At 45.4% G+C, this 22,267-nt stretch overlaps 1 protein-coding gene across 1 annotated transcript in view; it reads right to left on the reverse strand.

The window, feature by feature from the left end:
• The window catches only part of LOC107222983, a 65,374-nt gene extending 45,997 nt beyond the window's left edge, over window positions 1-19,377 (reverse strand). The window contains exons 1-3 of the mRNA XM_046744074.1: window positions 18,032-19,377; window positions 444-473; window positions 110-212 (exon numbers count right to left, since the gene is read on the reverse strand). Coding sequence (XP_046600030.1) covers window positions 110-212; window positions 444-473; window positions 18,032-18,053 — 155 coding nt within the window. The 5' untranslated portion in view covers window positions 18,054-19,377. The remainder of the gene's footprint in view (window positions 1-109; window positions 213-443; window positions 474-18,031) is intronic.
• Window positions 19,378-22,267: the final 2,890 nt, after the last annotated feature.

Below are 22,267 nucleotides of genomic sequence, written 5' to 3' on the forward strand. Positions count from 1 at the left end.
AATTCAGATGCGAAGAGATAGGCAACAGGCCAGTCGGTTGGCCCGCAATGCGAAATGAATATTCAGCAACTTCCTTGTTTATGGGAATGCCCGAGGCTGGTATACTTACAATAGAAAATCTTGCTCCCAGCACGGATTGGCTCCCTTGACGGTGACCGTTGTTGATTTAACATTCTGCAGCTTCAGCGTTACGTACGTGTTGAATTGTTGCGCTGAAATGTCATCGAGCCTAATTAACCGACGTCGAAACGCTTCTTACGATTCGATTGATAAATCGCCCTGATCGAATGGCGATTGTTTACCGATTCTAGTTGAATGAAAGTGAATGCGAATAAAAAAAAAAAAAAAAAAATCAGTCGAAACAATCTTTGATGCGAAATTGTACAAAGAATTCACGACGCTCTCGACGAAGCAGCAAACCACTCCACAGGTACGGGACGTACCTTGAACTCCTACGAACCGGGCCTTCTTCACTGAAACAAAGAAAGAAAAACGAAACGATAAACGACCTGCCAACAGTCTACATTCAAACTAGGTATACAGCAATTTGATACATTATACGTATTTGCAATCCGAGTGGGTATGAACTACTGTCGGAGGTGGGGCTGAGCGTATTCACCTACGCTGATTCATTAGACCGTTTGATTTGGCTTTGGGTTTCACCTTCTACGGAATCGCAAATAATGACAGTACACAAGCCGGTAAATGAAACATATTTGTTTTCCTTTGCCATATTCTCCAGCTAATTTGTATCTGTTCGGTGAATAACCCATTTGACGAATGAATTTAATGTTATACGTATTAGGAGGTCGTTAGAGATATATGGGGCGTTCCATGTTAATTCGACTGGGGTTCGACCCTTACCCTCTTGGATTTGGTTCGTGATTTTTTATATTGTTGTTCCCACTCTGAAAATCTGTCTGATTTTTTTTCCAGATTTTTCCGCCCCCTTCGGAGCTGACAGAGCTCGTTTTTTTTTGAAATTTACAGATTTTTGCTACAGCTAATAGACTTTTTTGATATAATTTTTATCCAGTTTTAAAAAAACACGAGACACGCAATATAAGAAATCCCGTTAATTAGCTAAACTTGTTGCATAACTATTTTTTTTTTCTATCCTGTGGGATAATTTTTATGGTATTCGCAAACAATCTGTAAGGCGAACCAACAACTGTCTTCATTTTTCAGGTGAAACTAATTATATTCAGTAGGATAAGTAAACGCCACATTCAGCTGTTAAACAATTTTGAAGACCAAATTTTTGAGTCAAGACGTGTATGTACTCATTCTAAACGATGTCATTCATCCCTCCAGAGGAGGGTTTAGGGTTAAGATAAAGTGATGAGATTTTAAAGATTACTTACAACCGATTTTGGGGGTAAGATTAAAAAAAAAACACACACACCGTTACATACATATGTACAACGAGTACCCTAAAATAACGACTTGATTATCGAGACCCAGCAACGTCCTCAGTTTCATCGATGGCGAATTCCGATCCGGCGTTACGCACCTGGGAGTTAATCCCTCACCGAAGGTACCAGACGTCTGGGGTGGGTGATAAGGATAATATTTCTCCTCGCACCCGAACCGAACGAGCTCGGCGTCCTGCTCGGTCGTATTCAATATCCAATCTCGGTACGCGACTCGGGACTTTTCGATCGGCGAACAATTGTGCGAAGCATATTTCCCCGCTGTCCCGAATAACGTATCACGCAGACAACGATATTGCCGGTTCTTTATACCCTGTGGAAAAGTATCGCGAATCTCGTTCAACTCGAGGCGAGAACTGCTCACTATAGATACGTAGGAATATAAGTGGAAAAATTATTCACCTGAACCTGAATTTTGCGTTTATGAAAAGGGTGGAAAAGGAACTAAACGTAATCCGACGAAAAGGAAGGCCGAAACCGTCTCTGGACAATCCTGTATGAAATTTTCGAGGTAAAGCGAAACGCGACGAAAGAGTGGTACTGGAAAAAGAGGTGTAATTCGTCAAGCCATAACTCGCCCTGGTGTGCCGCACCGATCCCTTAACCCGATTAAATATTTACCGTTGACCCTCGGTAACAAAAAAAAAGAAAACAATGAAAGAAGAAAATGCCAAATTTTTAAACTCCAACTTTGAAACCAGCGCACTCGAATTTGCAGAATCCTGAGCCGGTGAAATCGGAGATACAATTTATCACGGCGGAGTAAATGGGACCGAAAAGGGGCACTTGGATAAAAGCGGACAGTCGTTTTTCGCGCTGCTGGCATCCCAACGGTGTACCTCCCTCCTATGTCGGTTAGAATTCCGAATATCAGGCGTAGCCGGGTCTCGTCATTCATCACGGTACCAGCCGGAGAATGGCCAGGAATACCCAGTGTACTTCACGTGCGATGGATGTTATCGCGATGTCGGTCAGTTTTATCTTTCAAAATCACGGTTCCGCTCGATCGTCACAACTGCACACGCCACTTGCATGCGTGTAACCGAGTATTCAGACGCAGTGTCTGTATTATCAGAGGCTTATTTTTAGGAAACTTCAGCTTACTTTCACACGTAACGTGTCTCTGCTGGATTGAAAACCGGAAGCTTTGACTGGCAAGAAGAAAAACTTGCATCGAAATTCGCAGGTACTCTTTGGATGTAATAGCGCGTTTTTAAGTGTTCGAACGAGTTGTATAATTCCCCTAGGCTCTTTTAGACCCACAAATTTCGATCGATATTTCGAATATTGACGAGAGAGAAGTGGCCTACGCTGTCGACGGATCATCCGTGACGAAGAAGTTGCGTGGGCGATCAGGATGCTCGTGAGGAATAACAACGCGAGCCGGCGTATGTCTATATTTGTATCATCTACGTCGCGAGTCGAGTGCGGTCAAATGTCAATTGCCACTGGATATCGACTTGTACCAATAACTAACCAGCTGCCGGACGATCCCCCCGACGTCGAGTTACGTCAGCAGACTATACGGCATACGTAGAGCGGTCGTCGTTCGATGGAACGTAAATCCTACTTGAAATTGGAACAACTACGAAGACGGGCGTCAGCCAGTCATACCTACGTATACCTGCTGCTGTACGTGGAAGACCTGCATCACGAAATTTCACGGAGCGTGGTATGCTTTGAGGGTGACTACCTGTTGGAGCGCAGGGAGGAGGTGAGGGACCTCGAATCGCCAACATTTACGAACAGTTTAACAAGTATGGCATAGTTTGGAGCCTCGCGTTTTTGCCGCTAGATGCATCGTCACTTTCACGCGACTTTCATAGCGCAATGCACAAAGTCACAATCATCAGTACCGTGACTCGGATCAGTTACCCTAGAAATTTCCCGGATGGTGCGCTGATTTTTGTGCCAATTTTGCACCGTTCGGAGTGAAACATGGTGAACCAACAAGTTCAAGGTTGAGAATCCCGCGGTAATATCAAGCGGAAACAGCTGTACGAAACAATTCACGACGATTTCGTGCATCCGTCAATGAACGTGAAACTTTGCCATTTTACCTTTTACTTTCTTCAACGAGCACAGCACGAAGTACACGAAGCTTTATCCGGTTACGTCGACGCTTTCCAGCAGCAGTTTAACGCGGAGCTCCGCGATTCGTCGAGCGGAAAACCGGAGGCGAACGCGACGGCAAAGAAGAAAGAGACAGGCACTGCGGCTAGCCCAATGGTCAACTGGGACCGAGCGTGTTTGACCCAATCATTGGGACGACATGTCGTCGGACAGATTTGGAATCCCGTGATAAACTGGCGAGCAAATTCGTTGATTGACCTTTCCGGTTAGGAAGAGTAGATTATCGGCCTCAACTTCTCGTTACAGTTATGACCCGCAATTTAGCACGAGATATCCAATTAACGGTTCAACTTTCACCCACTGTGCTAATATCGTACAGTCACCGACCAGGATCGCCATCGATTTCTTTCGCGCCTCTTATCGAGTCGCGCACGAAGGTGCAAAATATACGAGAAGAAAGGCGATGGTCAAACTATTGCTGGACGACATGATCGGCGTAATGCGAATCCTGATATCCGGCACCAAATAGAATACGTGTCCCAATGCGGAATGACCGACGATAGATGGCCCGCCCGAGCTTTTTCTATCAGTGTCTCACCGTCACCCCCCAAGTTGGCCCTTCCTCACCCTTTAGCTTCGATCGTTATCCCCTTAATTTAAGAATTCCTTCGTTTACGGCCACGGGAGATTGTTTCTTATCGAATTTAAGCTCCGCCTTGACGAGAGCTAGATGAGAAGTTACGATCGTCGAAGGTCACCGGGCGTCAAGTTATCACGTAACTTTACGAGCAGCAACAAAAAGTGGATTATATAAAATAACGACGGGCTATACATGCGATAGATATATTAAATTCATATACCTATGCGTGGCGGAGGGAAAAATGGGGGAGACAAAAAAATTTCGCCTGTAGCCACAGCCGTAAAACTGTTATATAGTTATACGCGTCTGTGATTTTCCCGTTTTTATCCGTTCCAAAAGAGTCGTAATCCCTGACGCGGCGGCGCAATACGAGCCGCTGACCTGTATCCCAAAATGTTAACCGGAAGTAGGTCGTTATATCGGGGAACAGAGTGCGGCTTATTAATATTACAGCAAGGTTCACGCTGCCACTCCTTGTCGAGTCAATTTCCCGGAAATCGGGTTCAAAACCGAGCCCAATCGACCCCAACGTCATATTTTCCCGGTGGATATATGAAGCGACCCCTCAAATCACGCTGCGGCAATAACACGTGAAATATTTTCCCGTAAAAGGAAGATTTCATCAATCATCGTTGCGTCATAAAACTGCGAAATGGGAGCCATGAGCTAATTCGCAGTCATTTTTCTGACGAACTGATAGTTCATTGGCATTATTATCGATGGTCAATAAACTATTCGGAACGATTTTTATGAACCCTGGATGTGTCGATACGCATTTCTAATTTACCGCAGAACCTCCGAAAAATTTGACATCTAATCGCTATTACATGGGGAAAAGGTAATCAGGCTGCTTTCCTCCAATAAATTTGTCAATGTCAACTCCGATGTCAACTCCTGTTGAGTTGACCGTGACTAGTCGAAAAATTCGAACATCAAGTAGGGCTTTTTATTTTTCAGCAACTCTTTCGCGCCGAGATGTAACGCGACAATTAATTACGTTGTCGTTTCGATCGTCATCGCGCGTCAGCTTCCGTGTGTCAAAAGTATAAAAAGTCTCTCAAGCGATGGAAACAGCTGCAAGAAACGAGCTCGAAGAAATGAAAAGGTAGAAAAAAAGGAGCTCGATTCCAGCAGGATTTTAAAGGAAGTCTTACGCTTCATTGTTCGCGGCGTAATTGCGCTTGCAAGTAACTATATTGACGCGAGAGTGCAGCAGACGCGCGATGAAAAATGTGTACGTATACACGTCGAAAAATCTCCGGAGTTAGAAACATTCAATTTCTATATGAAAACGGATCGCTACTACCGTTCGCCGTATAAATTGAATTTCCTATTGTAAACCGTCTGGATAATTTGTAGACGTAACCGAAACTATGATCAACCCATTTGGGACGGCCGCGGAACATCGCGACCGTAATCTGATACTTTCGTATTCTCTCACGTTTCACGGTAGTATCAAAACTCAATGGGCTATTTGGTACGCCAATTCGCTATTCAAGGGCACGGGTGTCGGTATAATTACGTATCACGATGCGTATCTTCTTATGAAAATTCCCTGCTTCGTAAGAACAAAGAAATTTATCCTGGAATAAAATTCGATAAAACACTGCAAGATTTCGCTATTTTCTCCACTCTAAATCCTGACCAAAGTAATTTCACCATGTGAATACATCTCATACGGGGGATATTGGAAAGAAATTCGATACAGACTGCGCTTGTTGGAAATAAGGGAAAGAATTGACGCCGGCAGTGGCAAAATAACTTTTTGCAGCGAAAGTTATGGATTCGATAGAGCGATGCTCACGTTAGGCACGTGCACCGACATTCTCTCCGCGAGCACAACGTGTATCGTATAAGGGTATAAGGTACACATCGTGGCGCAGGTGGAAGTCGAAGGCATAAAGAGGGGTAGGATATAGGCTAGTCTAGGCACCGATATTGCCTTCCGTCTCGCCGTCGTCGTCGACAATGGACCGTCCGGGTCTCTCGGTCTGTCTATAGAAGCGAAGAAGCCTCCGTGACGTGCTCGACTCAAATCTTGCCCACCTTTCCTCGCACAGCTATATACATGTATACCTGTACGCGTAAACTTTTCCCCCGCGTCCGCTCTTCAACCCCCGGCAAACCACCCTTAGAGAAGCCTTTCGCCGTTTATAAAGTTTCCACGAAGGAACTTGACTGGCTGACCTCCGTTCTTTTACACGATCCCTCCTCTCGTTTGCGAGGGCGGCTGATGCAGACTGCGTACAAAATTCCTCGCGATCACGCAAGTCGCACGCTTTTGTAATCACGCGGACCTTGTTCGAACAGCAACGAAACACGACCGCCGTTTCCCACGCCCGCTTCTTACTTCTTTCGGAGTTAATTAGTAGCTCCGCTAGCTTCGTTCTTTTGCGATCACTTTGCATCAATCTCTTGCAAAAATCTTATCCCGAACAAAGCGGTTTTGCTCGAAGTCGAGAGGGTGGAAATCCTGTAATTAGGTGAAAAAAAAAAAAAAAAAACAGTGAAAGTAACGATGACGACCGTAGGATTTTATTACCAACTGACAAGCTCGAAAAAATCGATCCCAAACAATTTGTAGGGAATTTTCATTTTCGAATAAAAACAAGCTGTCTTTCATCAGAATCCTACGAACTACACAGATTTTTCGCAAAAAAAAAAGTAGTACTACGATTTCTCTGACGTTGTAATTGTATAACAATATGTACATAGGTATAATAACAAAGAGTTTGTTGATAGTCGATATTCAGATACAGTTTCAACATGTTTTACTTTTTTTACGATCACACTGAATGTTTCAATCATAATTAATCCGAATTTACTTTTATAACGTTTCTGTTTCAGAGGGTTTCCGACACGACTGTACGTCTCCTACATCCGCGTTACGGAATGAATTCCGTCCCGCGGATAATATAAGACGCAGGCACTCGTTGTTCGTTCTCCCTCGAAGCTGTACTTGGCGGTCCTTAAAGGGCTGTCGAAGAGGGCCCTCGAGGGGTGACGAATCGCTAGGTGGAACATCGCTCCCGACGTCAGAGCTTCGGAGTCAAAGAAGAACCGTCGTGGCGTCTGAAATTGTACGTCACAGCGAATGCGGCACTGCCGGAATCCGAGTTATTGCACAAGAAAATCCCCGCGGCGATCAGACGGCGATGAAAACCGGTGCGGAAAAATCGCCTTTCCTCCGAATCGTCGATGCAGGAGCGAGGAAACCAAAAGTTTCGAAAGTTCTATCTTAGATATTAAATATCGCGGATTGCATGATTATTTATGGAGGGGGGAGTCCGCCGGTATTAAAGGCAATATTTACGTGTCGCGATGGCCAGGCTGCGATAGCTTATCTGCTTTTATCAACCGCGATTCTCGCCTCGTGCGCTTCGTTCTTCAAAAGGGTCGAGGTTCGCTTTATTCGCCCACCTGCGCAAAGTGCGTAAACGCGTTTCGTACGTAGGATGCGTATCTGGCACGCTTGACACGTGACCGAGCTGCTTTCTCTTCCGCCGATCCATTATAAGTGGTGAATTTTTTAAACTTCGCGCATACAGCATTGGCAGACCACGTTTCCCCCGATTGTTGATTTCTTAATACAACTGGTGGACGCACTTGTCCCAAGTTTTACGGGATATATTCAAAGGTCAGAGCGACTAACGAGGGTCGCCGTTCTGACGTACAAGTTAACTTTGACCCTCCCGAACTCGCCGTTATTCAATTGCAACTTGACCGACGATCCCTTACTTTTGTTTCGACCCTCTTCAGCCGGCGATAAAAAGTAATATCAAATTTTTTCACAGGAAATGTCTCTGCATACTTGTATATAAATGGGTGTATTTATTACATCGCGGTTGAAAAACTTTTTTGCAATTTTAGGAAAAAATTCACGGCCCAACAGCGCTTGCGTAATGAAAGTGCTCCTGAAAACCGTCGGGAAAATTTGTATAGCAGCATTCATGCCTATCTAAATTCTCGAAAAGGATCAAGTGTCATTTTCCGAATCTGCAGACTCGACTGAAATTGAAGAGCCAATCTCTTCAAGCTGACTGTTATATTAACAAGTAAATCAAAACGCTGATAAAATATTAATTTAGCCACCGTTGAACCGCTTGTACATTTATTTCGGGCAAACAATAACTTTTTACACTGATTACATTCGCCAAACTTGGTTGTTAAACCAAAAATTTTTCCCGCAGAATAGTGTATCGTACACATGTAGCACCATTCTAAAAAAAAAAAAAAAAAAAAAACGAACAGCCTACAGGGTTCGCTCTTAATTAAAGTTACGCAAACATTATTCAAGCTCACCGTTTTCATATCTTGTCGCGGTAAAAATTTAACCCCCCAGTAAAAGCCACCCTCAACCAAGCCCAGTGCAGTAAACATTAAATACTGTTTTTATAACAAATTTGACAGTTTTGAAAGTGCACGAAGCGCGATGATCAAGTACGTCTAACATGTGTATAATAAAAATAGTCCAAACTACAGTTCTAAAAAACATACAGGTATAGCTGCTGCTTGGGGTATACGAGAGAATAGATAAATAATAAATCGCTACGCTCGCTACTGTCTCACTTTTTTTCGTATCCCTTCTTTGCTCCGATTTCTTATCATCCCCTAATATTCAAGCCAGTGCAGCATGTGGCAGCCGATGGGCCATTTGCAGGGCTCGCGGAATTCCGCGTTGTCTGTGTACGCACACTGTATTATGCAGGTATTACAAGGACGTATGATCGTGCAGGTGACATTTATCACCGCGTCCTGAGAGATATTCCGCAGGCTGCACACACAGCACGCGCTCGAACTTTGCACGCTCTGGGAGGTATAAATTCTGCACCCTCGGTTCAGACTCTGCTTCCGTATGATTATCGACCGGCGCGACGAGCTGCAGTGTGATTGAGATTTCTCGTTCAACTTTATCGTGCTTCTATACGCAGTGATGGAACCGGAAAGAAACCGCAGCTCCTCTGCAACGATCGCTAATTTACTATTTTACAATTTTTACATACGAATTGATATTCCAGCCACGCTCTTATCGTTCCCAATACAGTCATTCACGTTGGTTATGAATTGTCTCTCTTTCTCCGCTCGGAAACTCCCATTCATCGCCGATAATGACGATCGTTTATTTGTCTTCAGTCGACGAAACGACGACAACGAATCTCGACAACGTAATCTCTTCAAGTATTAATTTCAATGACAACTTAACACCGTCACTCGAAGCCTTTGAAATTCTACATCTCGCTTACTTCCTTCTGTTTTCCAGCGATTCTTGCGGGTTCAGGTCACGTCGGAATAAGTACAACGGCAAATAACTTGTGATTTTCATTTATGCTAAGAAGTGGCAAACTTTTGGCAAGTCAATTTTACCCGGTGCACCACGCCGAATCGAGTATAAGATGCAAGGGTGCACGGATAGAATTCCAGATTCGTTGACACGAGGGAGAGAAAGAGAGGGTGAGGGACTCCTCGCGGTGTCCCACGAAGGAAATCGATAAGATTACTTTTTTTTATCAGATTTTCTTCCAACCCTCCAACCTTCGTTCCTCCCCTCATCCCGTAAAATTTCTGGGAATCGTGGACGCTGCAGTAATCCGATAGTTAAACTCGCGTTGTCGCGAGAGTCAATTCACTCGCTATTCGTGAATGGCCGCTAACACGTTTCTCGTCGTGATTATTTTCTCCTTTCGAGCTGACTCGCCCGAACATCCCTGGCACACGCTCATCCTTGTTACAGGTATATATGTGTCATGCATATGAAGCAACGTGAAATAATGCTTTAGAGGGGAATCGTTGACAGCTGAGCGAAACATTTACTCAGCGGTAGACGTAATACCTGTGCCTCCGCACTGCATGTACTACACATACGTATTGTTGGGCTCACACTTCCCAGCTTGGAATTGTTACCAGTCGCACAGCCGTCCTCTCTCTCTCTCTCTCTCTCTCTCTCTCTCTCTCTCTTTCTCTCTCCCTCTCATCCTCTCTCACAAAGACTTTGCAGGAGAAGCCATCCGTTCCATCTTCCTTCGCCCTACCTGGCCCGTTGTCGGATTTTCGCAACGTTTCAAAGGCAACCCCGATGTTCCGTAGGTGCACGTTACCGAGTGCTCTGCAAATTGCACGCTAATGAGAAAATCACTTTGGATTTCAGCCACGGTTCTCTGAGTCCCTGGATTTCAACGTCGTATAAGCGCGTTACTACGAGGGGAAAAAAATCGTACAAACAACTGTGAAATTATGACAATCTTTCCGAAAGCCTGCGGTTTACCGAGGATCAGGAAGGCGCGACCCAGTCCCCGAATGTGCGAAGCCATACTGCGATCAGTAAAGGATTTACATAATTCCATCTTTCGTGGCTCGGCTGTCGTTCGATTTCCGAAAGTTTCTCGTCATCCCGAAATGTGGCCCTGAAATGTAGCGTCGAAATTCGAGGCTACCGAATCGGAAAGGGTCAACCAAAGGTCAGAGAGATCGATGGTCAGTTCTCGGCTGGTTCGTCATCGTTCGCACGAATAGCTGAGATCTACGTTCGAACGTCCTTTGGAGCCGTTTTATAAGGGAAAATATTTTACCCGGGGGGGTGTTTTTGCATGTGGACACAGTGTCACGGGGTATTTCGCGTAGCGTTTACCCTCCTCGGAGAAAAGAATAAAGAGCAAGGATAATTGGGAAGAACATCGGCTCGCGGCTCTGTGGAAGTAACGTTAGGGAATAAAATTTTAATAAACGACCTCCAAGAATTTTGAAATTAAAGTTGAAGGGTCCTCGTTTTACCCGAGGATCGTTCCATGTACGTACATATGCATGCGGCGATTTACGCTCGCATAGGTATACGTATTCGGAGCACGCGATTCCGTAGCCTCCGATGGGCGAGATTTGAATACTGATGAAAACTTGAGCTCCTATTTATTCGTGATTCAGTCTGAGCCGGGGCGCCATTTTCTGCAGCCGAGAAATGTGGCTCCGAAGAATAACCGCGCTTCGAGTTGCGAAATTCCACCTCGGCCAAAGTAATTTGAAGATAATTTTTATCCGCTTCGTTTTGATAACCTTTCCCTCGTGCACTTGGCCGCACTGCAGCAGCTGCAGTTTGTACGCCAGCCGCTATTCGCGGAGCTGAACAAATCCCCTGGGATACCCGTATCTCGTTTCCTAAATCCTCCGGGAACCGGCGGATGCTTCCGCTTCCGTTTCAATACTTCAACAGGCTCGCTTCCTCTGACTTTCGCGGGCTGAGACTAAGTTTCGGCGACATCCGGTCCGAAACATGGCTCCATCACCGCACCTGGCCCCCAGAGTGAGAAACTTGCGAGCTGGATGATCTGTTTCGCTCAAAGAATCTTCGAAACTCTCCGTTTCCTGTTACCGCAGAATATACAACTTTCCAGTTTTGCCGCAAAAGCCTGATTACCATTTCCTGAAACGCGTTTCCGCTCCCCTTACCGCGAGTTAAAGGTAAGTAGCGAATTCACGGGGTGACAAGTCTGCAGTAACGAGCTTTCGAGAACCCGAAACTCGGACGGTTCCTTTCGCGCTTTTATTCTCAGAACTGTAATTACACGGTAAAAATGGATAAAAAAAAAAAAAAGAAAAACGGAACAGAATGTTTTTGTTTTTCAATTTCTGTAACACCGAGACAGGCAGGCTGCCGTCGACTAATACCTTATGCACGCGAGGTGATGCATAAGTAATAATCACGTCGTTCCTACAGGCGCATATACCCGAGAGAGTTTGTGGGTTCAATAACTCGATTAATGTGTTGTCGATAGTTCAATATGCATGAGGTTGTTTCACCGGGTAGAGAGTTGCCTTTGCGCTTAATTAACTGCACAGGCAAGCTGCAATCTGCGGCCCACCGCTGCGGGATGCAGGCTGCGGGTCAAAAGTATTCCCTGCGGTCGGAGTGTTTTTTTTTTTTTTATTCCTCTTGTTTTTGGCTTTTGCTCTGCCTTTTTTTTTTCTTTTCTTTTATTTATTTTTCTTTTTTTCCATTACCAACTTCCGACCGCGGTACAGAGAGAAAGGTATTACGGGTATCCGCATCATGTAACGCCAAACGCGGTTACGTCACGTCGCTGCTATTTCTTATCCGCAAATTGTAAAATATTTCCGCACAAGTATATAATGTACAAACGGCACCACATACTTCTCACTTCACCTTTTCCCCTAATGTTTCGACCTCTGTCACTTCGTCCCGCACCCTGCATAAAAATTTTCTCACGTAGGATATTTTATTGCTCGTTCTTGACACGGTTATACATTACCAAAAACAAATTTCACCCGCTGTAGATCCAGCGTTTTATTTATTTATTTTATTTTTTTGTTGTTTTTTTTTCTTTGCGACGAATTTTTCATATCACGCATTTTAGAATATTTTACGTAAGTCGAAAACGTTGGGTTCGATATACCCTTATTCGAAATGATTTATAGAAGAAACAAACTTAGCCCCTCCAATAATTGAATAAGCAATTGAACGGAAATGAAGGGAGAAAAACCTCTCGCATTAAACCAGTGAAGTATTGTTAAAATCCAGAGCAGAGTTTCCGTTATGAAAATATAAATTGCGTACATGCTTTTACGAGTACGAATATAATTTTGTCGTAGGTACGTACGTATATACATGTATGTTGTAAGTTGTCGTTTAACCGCTAAAACAGACGCGCAAAATTGAAAATTACGCCGACTTCGAGGTGAAAGGTCCGTGTGAAGAGGGGTGAAAAGGAGGGGAAACCGGGTAACGCTGGTTAAATCAGGGCGGGTATCTGCATGCCTTTCACAAACATCCCCTGCACGAAGCGATACGTCAATGCGAGACTCGCATCGTTACAGAGAGACACGCGATGCGTGCGCCTCTGTCTTTTGCAGCGCACATGCAGGGCGTGTTATTATACAACCTGCATGGCAGGTACGACATTTGCATCGTGCGAAGAGTGGGAGGGCGGGGGGAGAGCGAGAGGGAGAGAGATGAAGCATGAAAAGTCGTCCCTTTGCGGGCACGAAAGGAGTTGAGAGGGGTGGCGAAGCGAGCCGGGCGATGAAAAAAAGAAGCAGCACTCTGATCCGCGGAGTTTTAAGCCATAATCAATTGCCGGATGTCGTATCGGTTAAATACGACGGCGACTTGTTGGCCGTATATTGATTTCTGTAATTCTCCGTCGTTCGAGAAACCCTTTACCGAAACTAAATTGAGCGCGCGCTTTAGCCCCAAGAGCCCCCAAATCCCTCAGCCTGTCTGTTGGACTACTTCGAAGCCCCGAAGACGCCGAGGACGTGGAATTCTCCGCGGGCAAGGATCCCGCACCAACAATGTCGATGCTTGAAATTTCCCTCGCGGCTTTGGATGCAGCAAACTCTGCCCGATCCCACGTAACGTACGCGAAGAAAAGTGGAGAAATTTTCATTAAAAAAATATCGTCAGGTAAATTAGTGCGTTCAATTTCACACGGAGGGCAAAACTGGATGAGAAACACTACGATTACTAAACGGTGTTCGCCTATGCTCTCCTTGCTGCTGCCAGCGATGTGTATTACAAGTGAGCTTTTCGTACGAATAGTTGTTTTTTTTTGCCTCAACTCACATCGCTACAGCAGCGGCCTTCGGCATCACCCGACAGTAAAGAAAAAAAAAAAAAAAAACATTCGACAAGCTCAAAGATTCGCTGAGTTTTACAGAGACTAACGGCCGATCAAAGCGATTCTGAAGTTCATTCCGGTTCAATCGGTCGACGCGAGCCGATTATGCTAGACCACTGATTCCAGGTTCCCTGCATGACACGGGCGGGCGAACTAACGGCCAAAAATCCTCGGCGAACGAAGGACAACGTAGGTAAATAAAAAAGCAACCCTTGTAGAAATTCGGTACACAATGACGTATTTTGCAACCCTTGCGTGCGGAATGGCCTGCAGGGTCGGACCCGTCACTGCCACGCGTTACAACAAGTTGTAGGTAGGCAGGTACCCATCGTACTACGCGACGTGTGTTAACGCCGACACCCCCGCACACACACGCGCGTTATCGGCCACGAATTACTACGGTAACCTAGTGAGAATATACGGGCTGCCAGACCGCCAACGTCGAGTCGCAGAAGCAGTCGCGACGCAGGCTGGTTAATGTTTATTTAATTTTCGCTTTTATTTAAGCTTCGTCCGTTCCCGTTTGTCGAAGCTGATTCATACACGGGATAAAACTGATAGGTACAAGGTGTGTGGCAGTAAAGCAGCTCTCTCTCTCTCTCTCTCTCTCTCTCTCTCTCCTACTATCACCAACTTCCGTGCAGGGGTCGTTACAATCCCCAATGAACATGTGCCGGATGCTGTTAGAAATAAAGCCCAGGCGTGTCTCGCGTACCAGGTGAGACCGAACGACGGCAAGTTCCGGGTGCAATATCTCCGCGACCCCGGCAAAGCTGTTTTCTAGCTCGCCGAGATTGATATTGCTACCATTCTCAAGTGCTGTTACGAGTTGTAAGATATAACGGGCTCTTTAAATGCCCGATATCAGCGATCACGATGTGTAATGATCTCGTCTCGAGTGTGCGACGCGCTTACGTACGTATATCGAGTGCCGATCGAACGATCGTTCGTTATTAATTCCATTGCCGGGTACATTGTTGAAAATTACGAACGTGGCGGCTCATTTGAATAACGCGCTGCTGTATAATCTAGTTCTCTAATGGAAGCAGATTCGCGTGTTTCTTTTCGTACGTAGGTACGAAATTTGAATTATAATTTCGCTGTTAAATATTCAATAATACCCCCCGTGTTAACCCGCACTCACACGCTATATACAATATACCTACGTGTATATCTAACCTTGGAGATTCTAATCTTTTTGTGACGCTCATCAGAGTTAACGTGAAATAAAATCAATTCCAACCGCGATTCGAGATACCGAAGCGATAGGGAATTTTCGAGCGCTCTGCTATGTCTGCGTATAATGTTTACATAGCACGCCGACGACTCTACTCTTTGTAACAAGTGACACGTTTGCAAGGGTAAATTATCCGTTCAATTTTGTAACGAGAACAGCTTTACGTTTCAACACTCGCGAGGACTGCTCTAATTTCAATAACTACACGTTACGTGCGAAATTACAACCACTATCGCATAACGGACCGTCACGTCGGAATTGTGTACCTGGCCCGAAGCGTTATGGGCATTGTCATTAATTCGACCAGGGAAGTGAACGTGATTGGTTTGCAGGATCAAGGTGAATGTACGTGTTTCTCGGTGTGTAGATACGTAATGCGTAGGCTCACGGACCTCTCTGGTTACTCGCGTGATTTGTTTCACGTGGATTACCGAACTCCTGACGTTGCTGGTATTACATTTTCAGAAAGGAACTAACAAAACTCCCATTAACCTTATTAAAGTGTTCGCAATATGTAGCTGCCGGTGATCGCCGTCATTCGAGCAAAAAGTATAATTCCCGCAGAAAGTAAAGTTTCAAACTTCTGCGAAATTGGATACGCGGCGATGAATAATTTTTTTATTTATTTTTTTAATCAAACATCCATTACGAATTTATTGCCGCAAACGAAATTATCTAGTAAAAATTGTTTCAAACTTGTTCCGAATATCTGCGATTTGAAAGGTTGCTCGAATTTTAATGTCAATCCCTTCAAAATGAGGAATCGATCGCTAATATTGATATTTAATAACTAAGTGGTGAACCGTCGAGTGTTGACTGAATAATTTCGTTCTGAATAGAATTTTCGAGTCCTGTAAGGCATTCGAGGCACACCGCTAACGACAGAAATGTTATCTCGCTGTGAATTAAACGGACCGCCGTGTGTGGAGTAAATTAACACACCGCTTCTAACGACGCGCAATCTCTTTCTCGAAGGTTCACCGCTGCAGCGCGATAATTACGATGGTTTCCTGTTTGATAACTGGCTGACCGTATTTCCGACCGGAAGTTTTTTCCCCGCCATCCACGTACGAGTTTCTCCTTGGCCGTAATCCGGATCGTCAAACGAAAGCTTGCGAAGAAACCTAGTTTACATATCGTCCAACGGTTCATTGAAATTGCCGCAAGCCGCACGAATGGTCAGATAAAATAGGGGCGGCATCCGACGCCTCCTCAACTTCCGCAAAGTCCGTGACCGGAAGAAGTTACCCAAATCCCAAGTGACACGGGCTAAAACGTGGTGAAAATCAAAAGTGAACCGGGTGTCTTATGCGCGATCAGGGAGAGAAAAGAAAACGAATTCGCGCGATCGGCGAGCGGCTCCATCGATCACAGATTCGATCGAACTCGGAGCAACCGTAATACTATACGTAACGTAATACGTAGGTATATGGGAAAGACGGTAAAAATAGGCCCCCTCTACAATCAGACTTGGTTTTATAATCTGTCGATAAAGCTTGAAGAGCATTTTTACGCTTAAAAAGAAAAAAAAAATAGCGTTATCAAAACGCGTCCAACGCTGTTACACCCCCCTTAAGGTTCCCATTTTGCCCGCCTATTCCCTATGTATATATACCCTGCATAATTTCCCGTCGTCAAACCCGCGACGTTTGAATCTTTCCATCAGCACGAATCGAAGCCTCCTCGTTCGACTTTCTCCGAAGTGTAACGAGGATCGATGCACTCTCTGCACCCTGTCGCCCTGCGTTTCGTCCGTAATCGAAAGCAGGGGGAGAGGAAGAGAGAAGGGAAGGAGCGCCTTAAATCCTTCCAATTGCAATTTGCGGTTGACTTTACGCAAGCATCCCTGTGGAGGTCTATAGTACGAGTACGGTACCGCGGGTTTGAGCATAAAAGCCGATAGCGTGGCGGCCACGGGGTTGCGGGGCGGATGCGGGGGTGGAATGACCCCGCTGGTCGGGGTCAACCGTTGCACTATTCTCGCGGAGGTTACACATCGTCGTGTGCAACCGGGCTCGGCGCTCTGTGCGCGCGTCTCTCACCCCCTGCAGCTATTTATAAACAGGAATACGTACTTTTTCTCAATTACCCGGCTGTAACGAGGTCGGTACTTTTCGCCCTTTTCCTGCCCAGAGACGCCGCCTGTACCAAACTCCGTTTACTCGACCGCGTCGTAAAAAAATCTCCGACCCACGCGCACCCTCATCGCCGGAATTTAAACCAAGTTATACGAAGGGGAAGAAAGTGCGTCCGCTTCGTTACGTAACGTCGATCATCGCTGGACGAAGGTCTCGCATACAGACGGGGAGCTAGCCAGCTACCTGTGACTCGAGGGTTGGAACGCGACGGTTCCCTGCCAAGGCGTGAAAAATCGGATTACCTGGCGATTCATCGGCTTAGCCACATAATACAAATCGCTCGTCCGTGGTACAATGCGAGCGGTACTCGAAGTATATCGGGGAAAATTAATAGCTTATCTCGCGAGAGGGGGGGAGGGAGGTTGGGACGGCGAGGAATTTCGCAACCGAATTACAAGCTTTTGTACCGTCGGAGCCGTAACAACCGCAACGATAAGGGAACAGAAATTCAAGACGTGCAGAGATGAGATGGCTCGGAGTAATTCCGTCCTGCAGGGAGGAACAATTGAAGAAGATTGTTATCTCATGTGCCGCGTGTTGCGCAATATCGTTATTAATACAAGCACACGCAAGCTCTCCGCGGTATAGTTACATGTATAACGTATAACGTATATATATTATACACTCTTGCAAATTGTAATTTACTTAATTGCGAAGAGGCTCTCCTTCGCCGAACGAAAATTCGTTTTCACGATACAAGGTATGAAGATAGAGTCACAGAGTTATATTATTACTCCCAAAGGGCGTATATCGTGAGCGATCAGTGACGCGTCGGCGATGCGTTAACCCTCTCGCATCCATAATATAACAAGTGGATCGAGCGAGGGCCGCGAAAACCGCGCAGCTAATAACAGCCGTATACGGCAAATATGTAATTAGCTTACCTGTAACACTTAGTAGAGACATGTTGATGCGACGATATCGAAGCAAGTTAAGGACACTCAAAACGTGGCACTATGTAGCAGCGGCACACTAATGATCGGTAAGTTGTTTTATTATTATTTTTTTTTTTTTTTTATATAAATTTCAAATCTAATATTATACGTATATATGTACTTATATATGTATATATTAATATACTGCTAGGTCGCGAAGGGTTTTGCTGATTCGAATTATTTATAATACTGCACTCTTTGCGTTTATTATTGCGAGGCGGAATCAATATTACTATGTTAATCTATTATGTACGGCTAGAATTATACGTGTGTCGGTTTAGTCGGGATTTTTATTATACTCGTCACGTTTGTTTGTTAGGTTATTTGTTTACTTTGTTTTTTTTTTTTTTTATCAATCTTTCTATTAACTCCTCTTCTTTACTTTTCCTTCGAAAACCTGCCGCTGAACGCTAGACGAGATTCTATCACAAGAGTTTATCAGTGCAGCTGCGGTTGTCTATCCTGCATTACATACGTACAACAGATCCCGTGTCACACCGTGCCTACGCGTGTAGGTGTATACGAGGCAAGGGGTTGTCGTCCGTAGGTGTTTAAGGTTGGGAACCGCGAATGCGAGAAGCGGATGAGGCTACGATCCTGGCCGGGTAGTAGCGCGTGGAGGAGGAAGGCGACGGGATGGAACGGTGAGTGAGCGAGGGTGACGGTAGCGGGTAAATGTGCAAGATCGTTCTTACTCGTCTCGCATGGAGTTAATAATGAGCAGCTTGGAGCTTTGGTCACGCGCACGGGCTGCAGGTAAACCACCGTCTGTGTATACCGTTTCGCGTACGAAGAAATACATTTCGATACTTCGGAATAACAATCGGCAGTCTTCTCAGTTTACGAGGCATCTTTGGATTTAGGTTGAAAGAGGTCTGCAGCAGGCTCCCGCGGCAGGTATCGACGATTCCTGAAAATCCCCTCGGCCGTACCTCGGCTATCATAACGCGTGTGTGTGTGTGTGTGTGTGGGGGTGTGGGTGGTTGGGTGTTGCGGGTGCGGATGTGTGGATGTGGCGTGTGTCCGTCCGGCTGTATTCTCACGTAATACTACCACGCTACGCTATGCGTCCCTCATTCGGCGGCCTCTCACTTCCGTCACGTAAACTTGACGCGCGCGGCACCTTCTTCCTCCCCCGGACGAACCCCTGTCGCGCACTGCATTACTCGGCTATTGCGATAAAAAAATAACCCTCTAAGACCGCACAACCTCGACTGTTTCGCACGACAGACGCCTGGGCAACGAACACCGTTGACGTACTGCTCGACGGCGGGCACTCTGCGGACGGAGACGCCTCCGATACGCCGCCGCCATCTTGCTACGTCAACGATACCCCGACGGCGACGCCGCCCCCGCAGCTTTCGCGTCCCGGCGCCGAGCGTCGGAACGACCCGAGGGTGCCTCGCGACTCCGAAACCCTCTGCGCCACCGCTCCTTTCATCCCCCTGCCGAACGACGGGGTGCCGGATAGCCGACCGAGCAGACGCGGAACGCGGTCGGTTATCACGGAAAAATTCACCCTACAGCCGCGGCGCGTTCTCACAAACGAGAATTTTCACCGGCGTCGAGCCACCGTCGCTGCAAGCTCGCTGCACCTCCGGATGCACGATGCTTTTACGCCCGGATAAAAATCGCGTTTACGCTTATTTACACAGACTCTCTTTACGCGCCGGGGTATCGATTGCTGCACGTGGATGTAGTTGGGACGGTTGAAGACGGTACGCGATATGCTCTTTGCTGCATTATTGTCAGACACGCTCTCACGCCGTACCGTCTAAGGCCCTGGACGATCTCTGTAATTTCACTTTCCTAATCCCTCCACCCCGGATGTTCTCTTGAATTTACCGAGCTCACGCTGAGGCATTCGATACCCCTGCATAATTCGATGCAGGCTGATGGATACGGTCTCACGCACGTTTACCCCGAGCTCTGAGCCCCCGAATTTTACCGTGACGTTTGATAAAGATAAACACAGCCTTTTTTCATTAGGTACATCTGAACCGGAACGTTCTTTCAAGGTGAGAGATTGCTTTTGGAATCCCTCAATGAAGCTACGGATTTCACCTGTCTTTCCTTCGCGTGTTTCTTTCTCTGTACGCTATAGCTAGATACGAAAACTCGGCTTGATTTCAATCAAGCGAGTGACGTCACGATCCGATGAAGAAAAATAACCTCTAGCTTTGTTTTTTTTCCATTTCTATTTTACATTTTAGATGGCAATCGTTGAATAAATTTGAAGAACTTTGAGAGACCGATTGATTGAACACATCGTGAAAGGTCGCTTGAAACCACGGTAACCGTCGACACGCCGATGACGAAATAAAGCTGCTGTATGTCGATGGATTAATCACCACGGTCAAGGATGTTCGACCATAAAATTCGAGTCCTGTGAGCTAAAAAAGTGAAATTTTCGTTCTTTCACGGATCGAACATCATTCGCGAGATCAAAAACAGATTTAAACTGCCACCAGTGCACAAAGTAAAGCTCTCATCACAGCAGCTTGATTTCGTGTTTTCGTTAAATGAATTCTTGACTTCAATATTATAGTTCGTTGAAATTCTCGGATATGAAGGTCGGTAGAAGCGTAGAAGAAACGAAGATTTTCTCCAACGTTTCGGCCCCTACTGTGGGCCCGCCTCATTTCGTGTTTTCTTTTGAGCAACGAGAAACCTCCGAAATTCGACCGTTCGAAACTGGGCAAGACCTACGACAAAATCCGAGAGCGAGATTTTTCCGGTTTCTTGGTTGCCGCGACGCGGAGAATTCTCCGTGACTCGTTGAGACCCCGAGCGGCGTTAGTCACGGCTATAACTCCCCAGAGCACCCCAACCGTTGACTCGCACTACTCGTCGAGGCTGCAGGGTTGATTGTTGGCTACTCGGCGAGCTCGACTGGAGTAATAACTGTAAGTCTGGGGTCTCGCTGCAGTTACGACGCGTTATACCGCACACGTTAGAAACATTTCTAATGATTCTGAATCGAGGCGGTAGCCCGAAGTTACTAATTAGTTATCTTATCTGGGTGGGCGCGTTGAAGTTTATAACTTGAGCGTGGCCGGGTACGTGTCTGAAACAGAATTGCACACGGTAATTGGGACAACTTTCAACCGGCAGAAGTGCACCGGGGTGTATATGTTACGTGTATAACCTTCTTCTTCCTTGCCGGAGGAAAAGCATCAGAACTGAAATTGTCTGCCGACTTATAGGTGCGGCGTGGCATTTAGGTATCAACTTTATACGAGCGCGTGAGTTATTCTGTGTCGAATTCTTCATCGAAATTCTACGTAAGGCATTCCCTTCTACAACTGGGCCATTTTTTTCTTTGATCGCTTAGATTTTCTTTTTTTTCTTTTCTACTTTATCGTCTCGTCGACAATGAGAAAAGCTTTCGCTGGTTGTTTTTTTTTCCACATTTTCAAACATCCACCCGTTTCACATGGGATGAACTTCTTTCTTACATATTATATTTGTGACTAATTTGATTACTGCGCCTCGTTTTGTTTTTTATTTCTCTATGGATTTCGTTGACTCTATTAGAAAGTGTCCTATACATGTAATAAGGTGTCAGAAAAAAAAAAAATTTACAGAACGGTGTATCTAGCTTTTATCAATTGAAAATCTAGTTTACTTAGCGGATACATATTGTATTTTAAGCGAAATTTAATTTTTTTAAAAATTTACTTGTAGCAGCTACAGTCTGTACACTGTGGTAGCTCTTATAGTTTTGGAGTCACAAAAAAAAAAGTAGACGTTTCTAGCCAACTAATACGACTCTTAATTAAATATCTCTTAAGATGTCCGATATTCAGTAGACTCGGCTGAAAATTTAGTTCCAATTCACATCAAAACAATTAAATCGAGGTTAACAATCTTCCGAAAATAAATTTCGTGAATCAAATTACGCGTAGTAGAAAAAAAAAAAAAATACCAAAGAAGAATTTACGAAAAAAGTGGTTGAGATAACCAACAAAGCTCCATAAACGCACAATACGCGTTGGGGGTATTTGATCCAACGGTTATTACGAATCTAATAAACGCTCGACGGCGATAAGACGTGCGAAGCGAGCTTGAGAAGTATTGACGTGTTACATATCCATTGTATTTTTCTTCCTCTCTTTGTAATGAAAATTCGACTCGCGTGGATGAAACATCGTTATTGCCCCAGATATGAAGCGTCATGGTTCG

This window comes from Neodiprion lecontei, chromosome 6 (assembly GCF_021901455.1).
Source record: "Neodiprion lecontei isolate iyNeoLeco1 chromosome 6, iyNeoLeco1.1, whole genome shotgun sequence".
Taxonomy (NCBI): domain Eukaryota; kingdom Metazoa; phylum Arthropoda; class Insecta; order Hymenoptera; family Diprionidae; genus Neodiprion; species Neodiprion lecontei.